Source organism: Misgurnus anguillicaudatus, chromosome 4 (assembly GCF_027580225.2).
Source record: "Misgurnus anguillicaudatus chromosome 4, ASM2758022v2, whole genome shotgun sequence".
Classification (NCBI taxonomy): Eukaryota; Metazoa; Chordata; class Actinopteri; order Cypriniformes; family Cobitidae; genus Misgurnus; species Misgurnus anguillicaudatus.
The window spans coordinates 15,159-33,484 of NC_073340.2; the positions used below are offsets into that span (position 1 = coordinate 15,159).

Consider the following 18,326-nt stretch of genomic DNA (forward strand, 5'->3'; position numbering starts at 1 on the left):
TTACACATGTAACCAGAGATGTTTTCATGTGACAAACACAACTATGCAAAAAAGCATTTTGGTATGAATCAACATTCGCATACAGAAGATATAAGCATTTAAAGTGAACAGTTTAGCACATGTGCTTAAAAGTCTAGAATTTTTATGATATTATCCTACACTACACAGGGGATAATATGGATTTTTTTTCAGAAAACTTCTTTCACTTTCAATGACCTGTATATATGTATGTATATTTTTTAAAAACTTCCCAGGGCCTTGAATTTTTTCCCCCAGATTCACAAACTTACAAGGATTTCAAGGACATGTGGGAACCCTGTTTTAATTATTCGAAAGAAAAAATGCACACCCACAGTGTATTACCATCTTGGGTGTGCATTATTTTCTTATAATTCATCGGCCCGTCATCAATTATTCCTTACATAATACTGACAATAGTCTTGTTTGGGCCTCTGGCTGTGTTAAACAAATAATACCTTGAATATATTCTTAAATTCACTTAAATTCAATTACAGCAATTGATTAGACTGTAAATATATTTTAAATATATTAGTGTATTTTAGATATATAGCTATATATCAGTTTAAGTTTCTATTTTCATGCAACACAGGAAAAAGGGACACCTGTAAAAATATACACTTTATTAAACATTTACTTTACAACAAGAATAAGTACTGGGTGACAATAAGGGAATATCGATACTCAACAAAACTTTTACACTCTTTGGGTACCTTTACAATCATAAGCATTAAGCAGGCAACAATAGGGCCAAGATTCAAACTGATAATTAATAATTAAAGTACAGAACATTCTTGTTTTCGTACTAATAAACTTAAACGAAACATGTGATGCTGTATGAAACAACAGTTCCCAAGTTGCTGATCAGCACTGCAGAAATCTGGATTTGCCTTACAGATAAATCTTTACATAAGAACCTTTTGCTTTTAAGCAAGTGGGTTATGCTAAATATGTTAATGGATATGGAGAAAGCATACTCTTAAATAAGTAATGTAACACCACTGAACTTCCAGGAGTCATAGTTCATTTCTCTACGGTGCAGCGGACTGACAGTATATTATAAAAATGAGGTAAAGACTAAAGAGCATCTTATCGTGTAAATCTAAACCTTTGTGAATAAACTAAACCAATTAAAATTATGCTTGAGAAAATATTCAATTGAATGCATCAAATAATCAGCTGTCGCACCTTTAATATAAGTAAGAGTAATTTGTGGGTTGGAGAAAATAATGCTTTTGAACCTAGTCTTGGGCTTCACATCGTTTTCAATTGAGAACACCTACCGGCAGAATTTAGTGCAGTGTAATCTGTCACATCCACCACCCCAACATGTTTTACTGCAAGTCATTCTGAACACAGCCTATCATCTTCTCGCAATACATCAGACAACGGCGAGCTGGTCAAGGTTGTCGTGGGAACGACTGGTGAGATGCGCCTCCAGTATCTCTCCAAACAGACCTCTCTTCAGCAGACTGTATGCCATTGGAAGCAGCTGACGTACCACTTTATAAAAATACTGCCAAAAAAAGAAAAAAAAACTGTAATAGCAATTTCTGATTTTTAATGAAGTCTTTGCGAAATAGTAAAACACAATATACAAATTATACTTTTAAGTTACCGTATTGTCCCGAATACAAGACAATTTTTTTTAATGAAAATGCTTCTTAATAAACAATGTTGTCTTATATTCAAGTTCTAGATGATTATATGTCAATCATGCTGTACAGACGCAGAAATGCGGTAGGTGGCGCCAAATACACAAACAAGTTCACTTGGACTGAAGCAACCAGATAAACTCCAGTCGTTTACAGTAAGACAGACTTCTACAGTTAATGACATATTAACTGGCTATGGGGTGGTTTCCCGGACAGGGATTACCTTAAACCAGTACTAGGCCTCAATTTGATAAGAAAATATAACTACTTTTAACAAACATGGCCTTACTAAAAACACTACTTGTGTGCATTTTGAGGCAAAACAAAGGGCACTGATGTATTTTAAGATATGTCAGTGCAAATTGTTTTCAGTTTGGACAGCTCTTAAATTTATTTTAGTCTTGGACTAGTCTAATCCCTGTCCGGGAAACCGCCACTACGGGGTGGTTTCCCGGACAGGGATTACCTTAAACCAGGACTAGGCCTTAGTTTAATTAGGAAAAATAACTATTTTTAGCAAACATGCCTTACTAAAAACACTACTTGTGTGCATTTTGAGGCAAAACAAAGGGCACTGATGTATTTTTTTAAGATATGTCAGTGCAAGTTGTTTTCAGCTTGGACAGCTCTTAAATTTATTTTAGTCTAGGACTAGTATAATCCCTGTCCGGGAAACCGCCCCTATGTGTTTTATCACAATGAGCTGGACAACCTAAGCTCATTTTAATTATATCCAGATGAACTGCAGGTTATATATGTTACTGTATGCCATATGAAAAGTATTAAAGAATGTGGGGAACCAAACTGATCCCCTTTGACTTGTGAAAAGTATTTTTAAATGTAATTTTCTTCATAAAAGTCAAGAGTTGGTCGTCCAAGAAGTACACTTTGAAAAGGGGGGACAACTTATAATCAGGGTTGTCTTGTATTCGGGACAATACAGTAGATTAGATTAGTTTTTGGAAAATGTTCCCCCTTTTTCTATTGGCCTTACTTGCAATTTTTTTATTTGCGCAATTTAAATGGTAATGGAAATGCACCTATAGATCACTTTAATTTGTCTCTTGATTCATTAAAGGATTAGTCCATTTTCTTAAAAGAAAAATCCAGATAATTTACTCACCACCATGTCATCCAAGATGTTGATGTCTTTCTTTGTTCAGTCAAGAAGAAATTATGTTTTTTGAGGAAAACATTGCAGGATTTTTCTAATTTTAATGGACTTTAATAGAACCCAACATTTAATACTTAACTCAACACTTAACCGTTTTTTCAACGGAGTTTCAAAGGACTATAAACAATCCCAAACGAGGCATAAGGGTCTTGTCTAGCGAAACGATTGTCATTTTTTACAAGAAAAATAAAAAATGTACTTTTAAACCACAACTTTTCATCTTGGTCTGGTCCAGCGCGACCTAACGTAAATGCGTAGTGGCGTAGGGAGGTCATGTGTTACATATATAAAACGCACATTTGCGGACAATTGTAAACAATAAACTGCCACAAAGACATTAATTAGTATCAGTTGACATACAACAACGTCGGAACGGTCCTCTTTCTCAACACATGTAAACACTAGGGCGGAGTTTCGCGTTCGTCCTCTGTGACCTCTTGACGTCATGACGTATTGCGTCAGGTCACACTAGCACATCACGACCAGATCTAGACGAGAAGTTGTGCTTTAAAAGTGTATATTTGTCATTTTTATAGTCAAAAATGACAATCGCTTTGCTAGACAAGACCCTCATGCCCCGCTCGGGACCATCCACAGTCCCTTGAAACTCCGTTGAAAAAAAACTGCTACGTGTCGAGTCAAGTATTAAATGTTGGGTTCTATTAAAGTCCATTAAAATTAGAAAAATCCTGCAATGTTTTCCTCAAAAAACATAATTTCTTCTCGACTGAACAAAGAAAGACATCAACATTTTGGATGACATGGTGGTGAGTAAATTATCTGGATTTTTCTTTTAAGAAAATGGACTTATCCTTTAAGGGGGCATGTACACCAAAGCATTTAAAACGGTAGAAACGCCAGGCGGATGCCAACTGTGGGTGCTTGCCAGCATTTTTCAGGTGGGCGTGTTGGGCTGCGTTTACACTTGGCATTAACATGTGACCCTCTATCCGGATGTTGTCCACATACACATTGAAAACACAAGTGTAATCGCGAATGTTATCCGATCAGTGGGTCCTGATGCAGAAGTAGTCGAGGACGCTTTGTGATCGAATCTCAGTGTAATGTAAACGCAATCCAGCCATCGTATCTGCATTTACAGGTCAATGTCACAAAAAACCCAACCCACTATTATTACTCCTCTCGTCTCACTGACCGCTGTCAAGAATAAAGGAAGTTAGGTCATGAAGTGCAGGTGAGAGACGCACAAATTCATATTTGTGTAGGAATGCTAGCTAAGCTTGAAAGTATCTTGAAATAAATCCATATGCAAAGGCATTTTAACACTGCTGACTGTATTGAACTTATTCAGGCATATGTACCCAACTATTCATGGAGTGATGTAATATTTAATGGATCGTTATAATGTTTGAGTTTCCATGGCGACATACCAAGGTCATTACGTGAATGCTGCTCTTCTTTCTGGTCAGTCAGTAGTTTCTTGAAAACACGTATAAACCATGATAACATAATCCAAATACTTTTATTCAAAGTAAGTTACTTATAAATATGTTTGTAAATTACATTACTTCACTTGTGTGGCGCTTTCATTGGAAACAATTGAAAACATACATCATGCTTTGGTGTACACACCCCCTAATACAGAAGAGTGAAATGTACATCGTTTACATGTTTCTGTATTTGCTTCACGGCGAAAGTCATAACCTAAATGACTAAATAATATTTTTTGGTTGAAGCATTCAATTATAAAAACAAGACCTCTGTGCTAAGCTGTTAGTTAATTTTTTGAGTGCATAGTGGTGGTATGTGTGCATATTAAATCTTACGTGCGAGCCGTAACAGAAGAGGTCGATCCCAAGCTCATAGCCCATGCCGTAATCACATTCATCATTGGCAAACTGAACATATGTGATCATTTCCTGGATGGGTGCGAAGGCCTTTATTCTTTCCTCATCGTTTTTGGCCTCTGCAATTGCTTTGCAAATCTTCTTCAGACTTGCTATAAGTCAAGCAAATTTAGAAACAATCCATTTTTGTGCCATTTTATACTAGCAAGACATGTTTTTCTTGAGATTTCTAGACTTACAATCAGTTTCTGGTAATTCTCTGTATCCAACATCATTTTTATCTACTGGAACCACAATTCCTGCTCCATGAAATGTCTTTGTGACCACCTGTAAAAAGTGATAGTGACAAGATTGTCAGGCATTGCAAGTCATGAACACGTAGACACCAAAAGCAGTCTTTTTTTTACAATTCATCAACTGTTGACACAAGCAAAGCTAAAAATGCACATTACCTCCAAAACATTATAGAGATAATGCAAAATTATTTTAAATAATTGACATTACATTATTACAGGTACCTTTTTCTCTCTTTGTTTCATTGCTTTAGTTTTCTGGTCCAGAGGCAAGCCCAACCTCTCTGCCTCTTGTTTCAAATCTTCTTCTAAACTTTCCAAAGCCACTTCATCCTTCTGGTATCCCTTCTCCTTTCTTTTCTTCTGCAAAAACAGCCTAATTGGTGTGGTGGGAGACATAATAAAAAGGGAAATTTAAAAGGCTTTCCATATCATTTGCATTTTTTAATTACATTTCAAAAACATCTGGTTAATTTATGGTCTGAAATTATCATAAACCTAAATTTGCGGTGATAAATACTATATACTATATAGTTTGAATATAATTTTACCTCTCCTAGACACTTACAGAACTGCCGCAAATATGTTGTCCCCCATCTGTGTGATTGTATAGCCCTTCTTGGCTTCATTCTCCCCAATGAAAACAGGCAAAGCATCAGGTGAATCTCTGAACAGGGAGGCAAAATGACATTTAAAGGTTAATGAAGTTTGCACACAGAGACTTATATTTTTGACGTTAAGGGTGACGATAAAAACGCATGCAAAAATTTCTGATTTCAGTGTGCAAAGATCTTAAGAGTTCACAGAAATTATCCATTCTCTTATGCACATTAGACATAAAGGTTTACTGTTAAAAATATAGCAATCTACAATCTCAAAGGACATTTTGACCATCCATTAATCTTATTATAAATTAATAAAAACTAATTATGCCTGATGAAACACATAATCACTCTAAAATATTGTAAAATGTTATTAATACGCTGCTTGTTTGCTCTGCTATTTTAAGGTAATGAGTCACCTAAAGTAGCCCATGTGATGATGTGTGTCTGCGTTGCCCTGTATGATCGTCTGGAATTCTGGGGGATCGTAAAAGTAACGCCAATGTAGATTGAAGTTGGGCTGGGTTGAAGATGACCGTTTGTGCTTTTTGGCCAGGATATCAAATGGACCTACTAACTGAAGCCCGAGCGTTTCCTTTAGGGCATCTGTAAAGTACAAAAACATAACATGCCAAGTAAATAACATGCTGAGTAAAATGTAAAATGCCCTCCAACACAGAGTTTGGCACCCCTGGTATAAAGCAAAATGGAAACAAACATGACTTATCAATGCAAAAAAAAAAAAAACATACCTTGTGGACAGTCTGCACAAAGTCCCTTGCAAAATTTCCAAAACTGGTAGAAATCCTCAGGCATGCGTAGTTTGTATAACCTCTCCACCTCCTCTCTCAACTCTTCTTCAACCATCTTTCCATCCGTCTGGTCTTCTTTTGCTTTTTTTACATATCCATTCAGCGTTTCTGTCTACAACAGACAATATCTAAAGTTAAAACTGTTTTAGAAATAAGCCAACTTTGTGGTTCATATAAACACGTAAGAAATAATGTACATTACCTATATAACCTAACATAATTTTCTTATAACCATCCTGCTCCTCTCAATGTAAGTTAAGTGCTCCTTTTCAAATGTAATGTATGTCAATGAAGCAACCCGTCTAAGATTATCAGGTCTGATCAAGTCATTGTATATTAGTATAATGTACAGAAATGTTAGATCCACTCAGCAAAACATAAAGTGATTATATAGTTATTTTCACCACATATTTGAATAGTCTGGTAACTTAATGATATTGTGTGCCTCCAAGAATTTGTGGTTGACTATCAATGGGTCCAGCTAGTGAACACACGTGTTGAAAAACAGTTTTAAAACGAAAAATAAGATTTACATGGTGATTACTTGCATACTGTTCAATCAAAACAGTTGCTGAGTTAGATGCACAAGTTAAACATGAAGTGCATTTACAAATACAAGGCAAAGGTACCGAGTTGTGAGTCACGGCCGCTGCCAACATCCAACAATGACTTAAATTATACATTTAAATATGTAACAATAACACAATATTCGTGCACCGATAAGTGTAAAGTGAATTTGTTATGTACCTGGGGCAAAGATTTGGGTTTCCTTTTCCCGCGTCCCGCCATGCCTGTTGTTTTTTTTTCCGCGCGAAATTTCCGACCGCTGCAACCAGTAGAAAAGTTCTCAACTTCCGGTAGATTTAGAAGCAAGTTCAAAATAAAAGTCTTGAATCTCTTACAATATGTAGAGTTGTGGACAAAAAAATGGCACTCTTGGTAAATATGAGCAAAGAAAGCTGGGTGAAATAAATTTGCATTGTTTCTCCGTTTTATATTTAATTTTAAAAATTAAAAAAGTCCGATGTTTTATTAATGAAATATATTTATCACATCATAATTAGTTTTTTCTCAAATACGCATTGGCCACAGTTATTGCCCCTTTCATTTTATACTCTTTTTTTTCATTTTATACTCTTTGATGCCTCCATTTGCAAGGATAATAGCTCAGAGTTAGAGTCTTATTTATATTTTCTGATGATAGTTATTGCAAGTGATCTTATATTATTCATCCATAAAGGAATTCTCCAGACCCTTCAGATGTTGGTGCTCTCTCTTCTTTAGTTCACCACAGTCGTTTTCTGTCCAGTCATTCAACCTTGATGTTTTGTTGATTTTGATGTTTGTTTTAAACCAATGTCTTCATTAAAGATTTCACCATCACCTATTATAAGATTTATAGGAGAGCAAGTCAGGATTTGTGTGCACGAATGCCATCTTTTGTTCCTGCTGCAAAGAAACTATTTTTTTGTGTCATATGACCGCAGACGCTGTCCTGTTAAAAATTTCAGTACAGCAAATAAATATGATGGAGTTTTGCATGAGAGCCGATGTTTTTCTGATTTAAAAGCTGATTTTTTTTAAAGCTAACTGATTTCTAAAGTTCTCCATCTGTTATCCGCGGAGAGTATTTGGCCATTAAAATTATTCTCCTTGCAGAGCATTAAGACAATATAGAGAATTGCCATTTTTCAGGCAGATTTGCAACATCTCCAATGGTTTAAAACTTCTTCATTATTGCACTGATTGAGGAAATTGATTTTTTTATGGTTTTAAATATTTCCTTACAGCCACTTTCTACTTTGTGTAGCTCAACAATCTTTTGCTGCACATCAAAACTATATGAGGTTTTATCCATTGTGGTGAATGATAAAGGGGATTTGACTTAGTGTTATGACTGGACAACATCATGTTTCTAGTCACTTTGGTGTGCTAAGAAAATGTTAATATCAATAGGAATACATTTCAGAGATATTTTACTCATAAAAATGTCTAGGGATGCCAATAACTGTGTCCAGTGTGTATTAGAGAAAAAAAATATTTTATAATGTAAACCACCCACACACCATTTTAATTGTTTTACTTCAATAAAACATAAAAATAAGCTTGAAAGTAGAAACATTGTAGATTTATTTATTTATTATCATATTTACAAACAATGTCAATATTTTTGTCCACAACTACACTGCCTATCTATTCATACATATGGTTAGTGCTGCCTATCCATACAGTATTTGTGTTATTGGTAATTATACATACACAATAATAATAATATTGCCAGATTTTTTGTAGCTTTATGAATTCTGCAATAAAAAGTGTCTGTTTCATTGATTGTATGGTCATTAAAACAACAAAATGTTGTCAATGCACTAAATAAAGTGTTTTTTTACACAGCATAAATCCTTTGCGATTTGTAGTTCAATACAAAAGTAAACTGCTAAATATACTCAAAAACTAAATGTTTAATGTTATTTTTGGCTTATAGAGAGCATACTACTAATATTATTCAAAACCATTTAATATTTTTGACCTAACTAAACTAACAGTTCACTGCATTTGTAATCACTAACAAAAACATCTTTACATTGTGTTAATATTATTTCTAGAGCACGTGTAAAAAAATGCATGACGTGTAATAAAGAATCATAAAACTTTTTATAATATTTGTTTTAATATTTGTTAATATTGTTATAAAATTATTGATGTAACTAAAACATGTTTCTGCATTTTTTGCAACCAACAAAGCATTTTTACAGTGTGTTTATAGTATTATTTCCAGAGCATGTGTACATAATGCATGACGAAAGAGGGAGGTGACAGTAGGATCAAAAAGGATCAGACTCGCTCAGTCAGAAACTCTTATTGCAGCTGTGATGATGTTCTGCAGAACGACCTGGACCAGGCTCGCACCTCTGACACGCAAAACACTCTCAAATGGTAAGAAACAACTATTTATCTAACCATAAATCACTCTCATTATTCAATACATTTTCATCTTTAAAAATGAAATGCACAAATAAATAGCCTTTTATGGATTGATCCAAATCCAAGTATAAAATATATGGAAAGAACTTGTTTTGAAATATTTGGATCAATGTAAGTATAGTAAAGGGTGTATCAATGCTGTTCCATTTTACCCCAACCCAGGACATTGAGTTCTGGTGTTTGTGTTATGTAACAAGTGAGATACACTTTTCAAATCTGTCTTGACATACGTTAAATATCATAAATGTAACTCAAAGTCAGTTTACCACTGCAGACAGCTGGGGTGTGCACACTAAACCCTGCATGCTTCAATGCATCTGTGGGAAATTGCCGGATTTGATCTTGTTTAAATTTAATTTCCTGTAAACAGATGTACTCAGTTTGAACTGGGTTCAGCCTTTATTCTTTTAGCATACCCGTCATTGTTGAAATGAAATATCAAGATGTTTAAAAAAGTGTTCAAATGGCGCTTTTACCTCTGAGGTCTAATCAGTTTATGTGCTGGTGCACTGTATGCATGGTTGAACTGAAATGATGTATTCACAAAATCTGCTCAGGCATTTCCTAAAATTAGATAGTTGAAAATGGCCACATTCTGCAACCCACTGTATTAAACCAATATACTAACCCTAACATAAGCTAGTGTTTGTGTGTACAAACATATAACCAGTAATGCAACTAATTTTGTCGATTGGAAACTTGTATATTGACACCATGACTGCACATGTTGTTCAGATGTCCTGCAAGGAAACTATCTTCTAATAATCTGTTGATGCAAGAATAAATGAGATTAAGTGTATTGCTGCAGTCGCCTTGTTATTGCAATAGCTTTGAAGCAGCAGATCCCAACAGAAATTAGTGGCATTAAAGACAGAAACGGGTACTTTATGTGGGCAAGGTCAGAAGTCATTGTAAAAGATTTTTAACCTATAGGCTTGCGAAATAAAATATGTAGATGTATATGGAGATAATTGTTCTACTCATAAAAATACATAGGAACCATTTGAAGTGTAAAGCTTTCTGGCAGGCCTGCTTGTTGCTGATATGCGCTTCTCTTTTATCTTCAACAGCTGTCCCAAAACGACAGATGTCCTCTGGGCTGCCTGTATCAGGTACAAACATCGCCTTTATGGTACTTGGTGGAGGCTCACTGACTGCTGCCCTTTATGTGAGTATTTTTATTTTCTCTCCCCTGTGCCACAGTATTTCAGAATGCTTTGATAGCAAGGAGTCAGATTTGTACTTCTCAATGCATACACTGTAAAATGCATAAGTTGGATCTACTTAAAAAAATTAAGTGAAAAATTTAAGATTAAAAAACCTTACAAACCTTCTTTGTAATTTTGAGACTTTTTGTCGCCTTATCCTACGCACCTATTGACTTCAGGTGTGCGACGCTAATTTGTTTGAAGATTAAAAAACCTTAAAAAATTACTTCAGATTAAAAAAAAGAAAACATAAGTGAGAAATTTTAAGTTAAAAAAAAAAAAATCAATTTGTAGGTGTTACCATTTGAAATAATTGAAGTTAATCCAACTTACTTTTATTTAGAGACAGAGTGGGGTACTGCAGTTTATATAAAAATTCATAATTTCTTCTACTTCTGTGCATTTACCTCCCACCTTTCTTCATACAGGCTTATAAAACAATAAACTCTGACAGTGCGAGGTATAATGACAAAATCGCACAATTTAAAGCCAAAAATAAAAGTAAGTACAGACATTTTTCAAATCCTGGATTTATTTATTTAGTTGGTTAAGGTAACTTGTAAATATCAATAATACACTGTCAGAAGAATGGGCAAAAATGCTCCATATGGGGCAGTACACTTTCAAAGGTTGCAATATGTACCATTTAGGTACAGATATGTATACATTTGGTTACAATATGTTCCTTTGAGATACTAATATGAACTCTTTAGGTGCAGATCTGCAATTTTTGAAAGTGTACCTCCCCAGTGACAGCTAGGGGCCATTTTTTTTATCTTTTTCTGACAATGTATCAGTGTAAAGGTTTTTGTTTCTGGGTTTTTGTTGTACAGTTTTTCAGTTAGTCGTCACCATTAGTCTTTGAACAGCAGTGATGTGGAATAATTTATACTGACAGCTTAGATTAAATTCTTATTGAGAGTTATTTTACTTTTGGATTCACATTGGATTGACAGGTGCTATGTGGCTGCCTTTGTTAATGTTCTGGTATGTCTGGTTCCTGTTACTGTATGCCTATTATCTCTCTCTGGGTTACTTTGCGGACATTAAAGGTGCAGTGTGTAATTTTTAGAAAGATCTCTTGACAGAAATGCAAAATAATAAACAAAACTATATTATCAGGGGTGTACAAAGACCTTTCATAATTAACCGTTATGTGTTTATTGCCTTAGAATGAGACGTTTTTATCTACATACACCGAGGGTCCCCCTACATGGAAGTCACCATTTTGTCCCGCCATGTTTCTACAGAAGCTCATAATGGACAAACTTTTTTATTAAATTGTCTCCAGTGATGAAATGTTTGTCCTGTGTTGGCTACCGTAGCTTCTCTATGCGTTTCAAAAGCAAGGGGTGAGCAGTGGACTGAGCTGTTGGTTGCAATTTTCAACCTCACCACTAGATGCCTCTAAAATTTACACACTGCACCTTTAAACTAGCCAGCTATACGTTTAGAAGTGGTTTTCACCTCTTTACGTCTTTTGATTACATGTTATTAACTAACTTTTTGTTCTTCCATTAGGTGAGGAGGGTAAGTATCATTTTTTTAAATAAATGTTGTCATAACAGCATGTCTGTCTTTGGGTGTTTGATAACACGATTCAATTTTATTTAGAATAAATACATCTGTTGCATGCAGTTTGAAATTAAATTCAAAATATTAGAGACGTTTTACCCTGCCCCTTCTTGGGTTGCCAGACACATACGTGAGTGCAACTGCTTTTGTTGTCTGCAAATGATAAACCTGCTCATGTGGACTTTTGTAACTTAAAGGCGGGGTGCATGATTTTTGAAGAACACTTTGGAAAAGGGAGTCGAGCTGAGTACCAAAACACACTTCTAGCCAATCAGCAGTAAAGGGCGTGTCTACTAACTAACATCATTTCCTGGGTTGTGTATGTGTGGGGCGGGTCTATCAAAAGAAGGTCCAGATTCTTTTGGGGTAGGGGCGTGTTTGTTAAGGTGATTTCAAATGTCAACATTGGCTTTTAGAGATCATACCCCGCCTTTAATCTGCATTTCAATTCGAAAGATGCGTCCACCAGAGAGGTCACTTTTATGGGCCACACACAGACCAAACAAATCGACCAAACAAGAAGACTTTAGTTTGGATTTCAAAAACAGGGTCACATTTATATACCGAAAATTTCATTACCATTACATAAATTACATGTTGAGGAACATTGCTTACCCTATTGTGCAATAAGGAAAAACTTTTTTTAATGCTGCTGGATTATCTTTCTGTATTTTGTATAGGAGCAAAGGTTGCAGTTACAGCAGCAGAAGTAGTTGCAGAAACTGCAGCAGTTGAACTCACCACTGTTGAAGCTGCAGCAGAAGAACTGATATCTGGGGTGCTTGCTGCTGCAGGTTCTCCTGCAGAACATTCGGCTGCTGCGGCAGTGGAGGTCGAGGTGGCAACACCTACTGTTGCAGAGGCGGGGACACCTGTTGCAGAGGAACCTGCTACACCTGTTGCTGAGGATGTTGCTGCTGATGCTGCCTCTCCAGTTGCCGTGACGATGGGTGAAACATCTTCTGCTGAGGAAGCTGGCTGAATTGGCATCAAACTATATGTTTATGTGAAATCAGCATGAACCATCCCCAACTAGTCTTTTGAAAACTGTCTTCAGCTGGAGACTTAGCACAGCTGTGCTCCTTTAAATTGAATAATTATGTGGTCTGTGTCCTCTAAGTAAAAAGTAGTGTCCTGTATCTCACTGTGAAGGGAATGAGAAGGAGAGATTTAGAAAATAAGAGTTGAAGAATTCAATAAAATATTTCTAATATTTTATAAATGGTTTTTAACACTTAAGTGCTGATCTTGACTTCTTTAGCCCTACTGTTTGTGCATCTTTGTTTGTGTATATATGTGCAGTGAAGCATGTTCTCTCAAATAACTTTTTGGTAATTTTGCCCTAATCTAAATGTATAGTTATTTTGGAGCTTCTTCCCTCCAAAATGGCTCCTGTAATTGTTCTTTAAGCTTTTAAGTTTCCTGTACATGCTTTACAAACCGCTTTGGCCTTATAAGCATTATTTTGATGTATCACATATTTTTCCTGTATCATTTAGAAGAAACATAAAGACACTAGAGACTTTTGTTTATTATAACCTTTTGTAATGATAACTCAATAACTTTTGTTTGTTTAAACCTGTGCTTGACCAAATCATAAAATGTAAGCAGATTTAAAATGGGAAGTGTTTTGAATAAAGAATTAAAATGTGATTTTACTCTGACTATGCTGTTTTTGTGTATCTTTCTAGAGGAGTTTCTACATTCAGTGTTAGTTTAGCTTATCTGCTATAAATTTTCCCCTACCAAGCTCCTATTTATATTAAGATATTCGTTATGTTACCACAATCCTCCTAAATGTTGCTGTTAAAAGTCTTTTGCATCCTATGGCATCGTGCTGTGGTGTCTTATACACTTATATTATACATAGGTTTATCTACACTGTAAAAAATACTTTGCTGCCATAAAAATTTTTGTTGAATCAACTCGGATTAACAAGTCACATCAACTTACTCTTGTTTATCTTGACTAGAGATTAGTTGTACAGGTGAGTTGTTATAACTTATAAAATTAAGTTGACTTTTCTCAACTATATTTTATAAGTTGTGACAACTCATCTCTGTTGACATGATTTGTAAATCTGAGTTGATTTAACAAAAAAATTTTAAGGCAGCAAAGTATTTTTTACAGTGTATGTTTAAATCAAATAAACAACAGCTATCCCTGTGTCTGACCTGTGTCCTGAGCACTGTAAAAATCATTGCTGCATTGCAAAAAATATTTGAGTCGACTATTATTTTAATGCAATCAGTTAACTTTTAACCAACAAAGCATCATGTCATAAGACATCTTCATAAGATATTAATACAGCATCACCAGCAACCCTGGCTGGAAGAAGATCTGCAGGGCACACCAGGGGCCTCATGTATAAAGCATGCGTACGTACAAAACAGGGCTGGAAACGTGCGTACGCCAGTTCCCACGCAAAGGTTGCGATTTATAAAAAAAACTTGATGGGAGAATGGGATTGCAGGGTGGGATATTAGGATGATTCATGTAGGCACATATGTGATTTATAAAGGGAACATTGCTTTGTTTTATAAGTCTTCATAATTTTTGGTGTATGCCATTTTTGGCTTTTGTGCGTACGTAGACTTTTAGTAAGAATCCTACGCACAGTTTAATACATGAGGCCCCAGATCCTGGATCTCCACACATGTATTTTATTATGTACACCGCCAGAGGTCACCATTAACCCTGTGTCTTATGTAGCGTACAGTGTAGTAGGAAAAAATATAGAAATATAGAAATCACATAATTGTGCATCCACTTTTTGCCTTCATAAAAAGTGAGAATATATAGAAAACTAGAATACTTGTAAAAGTATTGGTTGGCAAAAAAGTAAACAAGGCTTACATCATGTTGTAACATCGGATCTTCATTTTTTCTTCAATAATTGCAAATAGTTTCTGGACGAATACCGGTAGTTTCTTTGTTCAAAGACTCCAAGCAATATTAAAATATCAAGATTTTCATTAACCCTTTGGCAAACAGCTTTTTCCTGATTTAAGCAAAACCATCACACAATTCTTTTAGTTTTCTTTGAAATGAATACATAAAATTCTATTATATAATTTCTCTTCTTTAGATAATCGTGTTGGATAGAATATAAAATAAATGTGCTATCAATTACTCAAATGACAATGTATATGAATATAAAATGAACAGAAGATACACATAGATCATCCCTCTGACCCCAATCTACTGCAAACACACGCTTCTGGTTTATCAGTGCTATGTGCGCGCGCGAGCGTGTGGGATTGTTTGTGTGTATGTCGATCAGGTGCTTAGCTGCTAGCAGTCACAGTGTGACGGGCTCTCATACATCCACCTCATCTTATATCTGTCCAAACTGAGAAGGGTTTTCCTGCGGATTTCATTTGGACAAACGACTTTTCAAGGTAAGTAATCCATTTTTACGTTTTCATTTTTTTTTTATTCAACTTTTAACAGAAACTGTGCGGTTATGTTAGCCTAGCTCTGTGGTATGAAGCTAAAAGGAAACTGGCGCTGTAAAGGTGCTTTATTTAGTTTTGCTTTATATTAAAATGAGAATTCTGGCATAGTGACATGTGTCAATGTGTTGTATCGTTTATCTAATTAAAAGTGTTAATATTTGTCGTGTTTTAGCTCATCTGCCTCCTATTTGCTAGCTTACTAAGCTAAATGCTAGCAGTGAGTTGATAACTGAGCAGACTTGTTAGCTGTCTTTTGGGGTTGCATGAATTTAATGCAATTTAAAACGTAGTGTTTCGCACCTTCCTGTTAGATGCTTGTATTATTAAATTATAAATGTATGTATAGACAGACAGACAGACAGACAGACAGATAGATGCATATATTCATAGATGGATGTATAGATTCATAGATAGATTGACAGACAGACAGATGATGGAAAGGTGAAATCAGGTTGTCTGTGACAGCTTTTGACAGTCATCTCAATATATGTTTAACTTATTATTTATTATTTACATACTGAACTTAAAGACACACACACAAAATGTAAACTCATGAGTTGTTTTAATACATTTACAGAACACAATAGTACTTTAAATTGTGCTTTTAAAAAAAAAACTGAGATACTCATACTGTACTGTTGCTGTGTTTCCTCCAGTGTTTATATTGTAACGCTCCCTGATTTGGACAGAGTACAACAAGATCAACTTTGTTGTAATCACTGCTATGGTGTATGTGTACTCTTACTATACTGTATGTAGATCTGTGTTTGCAGCAGCAGTCACAATAAACCTGCATCAATGATTACATGACATGTGAAACGTCAGTATTTCTAAATTTTTTTAGTAAGGGATGAAATTGAACTTTCCCCCCACCCCCCCCCCCCCCCACCCCCCCCCCCCCCCACCCCCCCCCCCCCCCCCCCCCCCCCCCCCCCCCCCCCCCCCCCCCCCACCCCCCCCCCCCCCCACCCCCCCCCCCCCCCCCCCCCCCCCCCCCCCACCCCCCCCCCCCCACACCCCCCCCCCCCCCCACCCCCCCCCCCCCCCCCCCCCCCCCCCCCCCACCCCCCCCCCCCCCCCCCCCCCCCCCCCCCCCCCCCCCCCCCCCCCCCCCCCCCCCCCCCCCCCCCCCCCCCCCCCCCCCCCCCCCCCCCCCCCCACCCCCCCCCCCCCCCCCCCCCCCCCCCCCCCCCCCCCCCCCCCCCCCCCCCCCCCCCCCCCCCCCCCCCCCCCCCCCCCACCCCCCCCCCCCCCCCCCCCCCCCCCCCCCCCCCCCCCCCCCCCCCCCCCCCCCCCCCCCCCCACCCCCCCCCCCCCCCCCCCCCCCCCCCCCCCACCCCCCCCCCCCCCCACCCCCCCCCCCCCCCATACTTTAAAAGGACAACCCTACCCCATTCTGAACCTCAATCCATCCCCTTGCTTTTTTACTATTTACCCGAAATAAATTAACCATAAACTACACCCTGCCCTAACACCAGCTATCATAACCCCAAAAAGAATTTTTGAAGTGAAATTGATCTATTAAGCTGAAGGTCTTAGACCTTGTTCTTCTGTTGGGGCCCTTTCTTTTTCCTTTTTTTCCCCTAGAGGCTATGGAAATTAATGAGATGAGATTGGAGATAACCTGTGCCGGTGCATCCTCTGTGTAATGTGCACAGAGTTTCATTCCCCAAAACCTCTCAGCAAAAGATCACACTGTGACATGTTAGTAGCCTGTGTCTGTGTCTTTATTTTGCGCAGGAAGGTATTTCTACCTCTTTTGCTCCTCCGAGGTGGAAGGGTCTGGGTGGATCCTGAACCAGAAATTACCCTTTTTGAACATTATGGTGTGGCACAGGGAGCACACTGGGTCGAGGTTTGTTGGACATAACTCAAGTTTTTCTTCAACTACGTATAAGTTTTTCGCCTTTTACTAAAGATTTCCGTGGAGGAGGACGTTGTGAGTTTATTGTATTTTTGGTTGCTCTGCTCACAGCAGACCTGCGTAACTTTGGTCAATTGCAGAAAATCTTTCGTTATGGTCGGGTTTGTCGCGAGGTGTTCAGTAACGATGGTCGCTTCCGAAGCACCGCTTTATGAGGCTTCGAAACTTTTCAAAACCCTAGTTTTGAATCGATTTGCTCGGAGCTTGTTTCAAACTGGCCAAGTCACGTGATTTTAGCAAACGAGGCTTCATTACGTCATAACTGCACGTGATTTTAGCAAACGACGCTTCGTTACGTCATAACTGTTTTGAAACCTTTCGAAAATCTGATGGTTCACCACTATTTTGTCTGCTTGTTTATAATTTAAAAAGTTTCTTTACCTCCTTTTTTAAAAAACATTCCCTTCTACTGCCCCAGCCAACTACCTTCCTTACCCCAAAATCAGTAAACCCCTTAGATTGGTACTTTAAAAGGACAACCCTACCCCATTCTGAACCTCAATCCATCCCCTTGCTTTTTTACTATTTACCCGAAATAAATTAACCATAAACTACACCCTGCCCTAACACCAGCTATCATAACCCCAAAAAGAATTTTTGAAGTGAAATTGATCTATTAAGCTGAAGGTCTTAGACCTTGTTATTCTGTTGGGGCCCTTTCTTTTTCCTTTTTTCCCCTAGAGGCTATGGAAATTAATGAGATGGAGATTGGAGATAACCTGTGCCGGTGCATCCTCTGTGTAATGTGCACAGAGTTTCATTCCCCAAAACCTCTCAGCAAAAGATCACACTGTGACATGTTAGTAGCCTGTGC

General features: G+C 37.4%; 2 protein-coding genes and 1 non-coding gene across 3 annotated transcripts; 2 read left to right on the forward strand and 1 right to left on the reverse strand.

Annotated features, from left to right (window-relative positions):
- Positions 1-626: 626 nt before the first annotated feature.
- LOC129444843 (histone PARylation factor 1) lies at positions 627-7,266 on the reverse strand. The gene is made up of 8 exons (XM_055205809.2): positions 7,110-7,266; positions 6,303-6,474; positions 5,970-6,156; positions 5,517-5,615; positions 5,174-5,324; positions 4,895-4,982; positions 4,635-4,807; positions 627-1,534 (listed from the first exon to the last, which is right to left on the reverse strand). Exons 1-8 carry the CDS (start codon positions 7,149-7,151, stop codon positions 1,400-1,402), a joined length of 1,047 nt encoding a protein of 348 aa, XP_055061784.2. The 5' UTR covers positions 7,152-7,266; the 3' UTR covers positions 627-1,399.
- Positions 7,267-9,134: 1,868 nt separating this feature from the next.
- On the forward strand, positions 9,135-13,795 carry LOC129445487 (uncharacterized). The gene is made up of 4 exons (XM_055206690.2): positions 9,135-9,299; positions 10,418-10,515; positions 10,984-11,056; positions 12,811-13,795. Exons 1-4 carry the CDS (start codon positions 9,236-9,238, stop codon positions 13,110-13,112), a joined length of 537 nt encoding a protein of 178 aa, XP_055062665.2. The 5' UTR covers positions 9,135-9,235; the 3' UTR covers positions 13,113-13,795.
- Positions 13,796-17,455: 3,660 nt separating this feature from the next.
- LOC141363760 (U5 spliceosomal RNA) lies at positions 17,456-17,570 on the forward strand. The gene has a single exon (XR_012369377.1). It is a non-coding gene; the product is annotated as a U5 spliceosomal RNA (small nuclear RNA).
- The last annotated feature ends 756 nt before the right edge of the window (positions 17,571-18,326 follow it).

Excerpts from the sequence above, each read along its gene's own strand:
- LOC129444843 (XM_055205809.2), bottom strand. The coding sequence starts at position 7,151 with ATGGCGGGACGCGGGAAAAGGAAACCCAAATCTTTGCCCCAG. Across the intron at positions 6,475-7,109 it reads AACCCAAATCTTTGCCCCAG|ACAGAAACGCTGAATGGATA; the intron begins GTACATAACAAA and ends TGTCTGTTGTAG. Across the intron at positions 4,983-5,173 it reads TGAAACAAAGAGAGAAAAAG|GTGGTCACAAAGACATTTCA; the intron begins GTACCTGTAATA and ends CACTTTTTACAG.
- LOC129445487 (XM_055206690.2), top strand. The coding sequence starts at position 9,236 with ATGATGTTCTGCAGAACGACCTGGACCAGGCTCGCACCTCTGACACGC. Across the intron at positions 9,300-10,417 it reads ACGCAAAACACTCTCAAATG|CTGTCCCAAAACGACAGATG; the intron begins GTAAGAAACAAC and ends TATCTTCAACAG. Across the intron at positions 10,516-10,983 it reads CACTGACTGCTGCCCTTTAT|GCTTATAAAACAATAAACTC; the intron begins GTGAGTATTTTT and ends TTCTTCATACAG.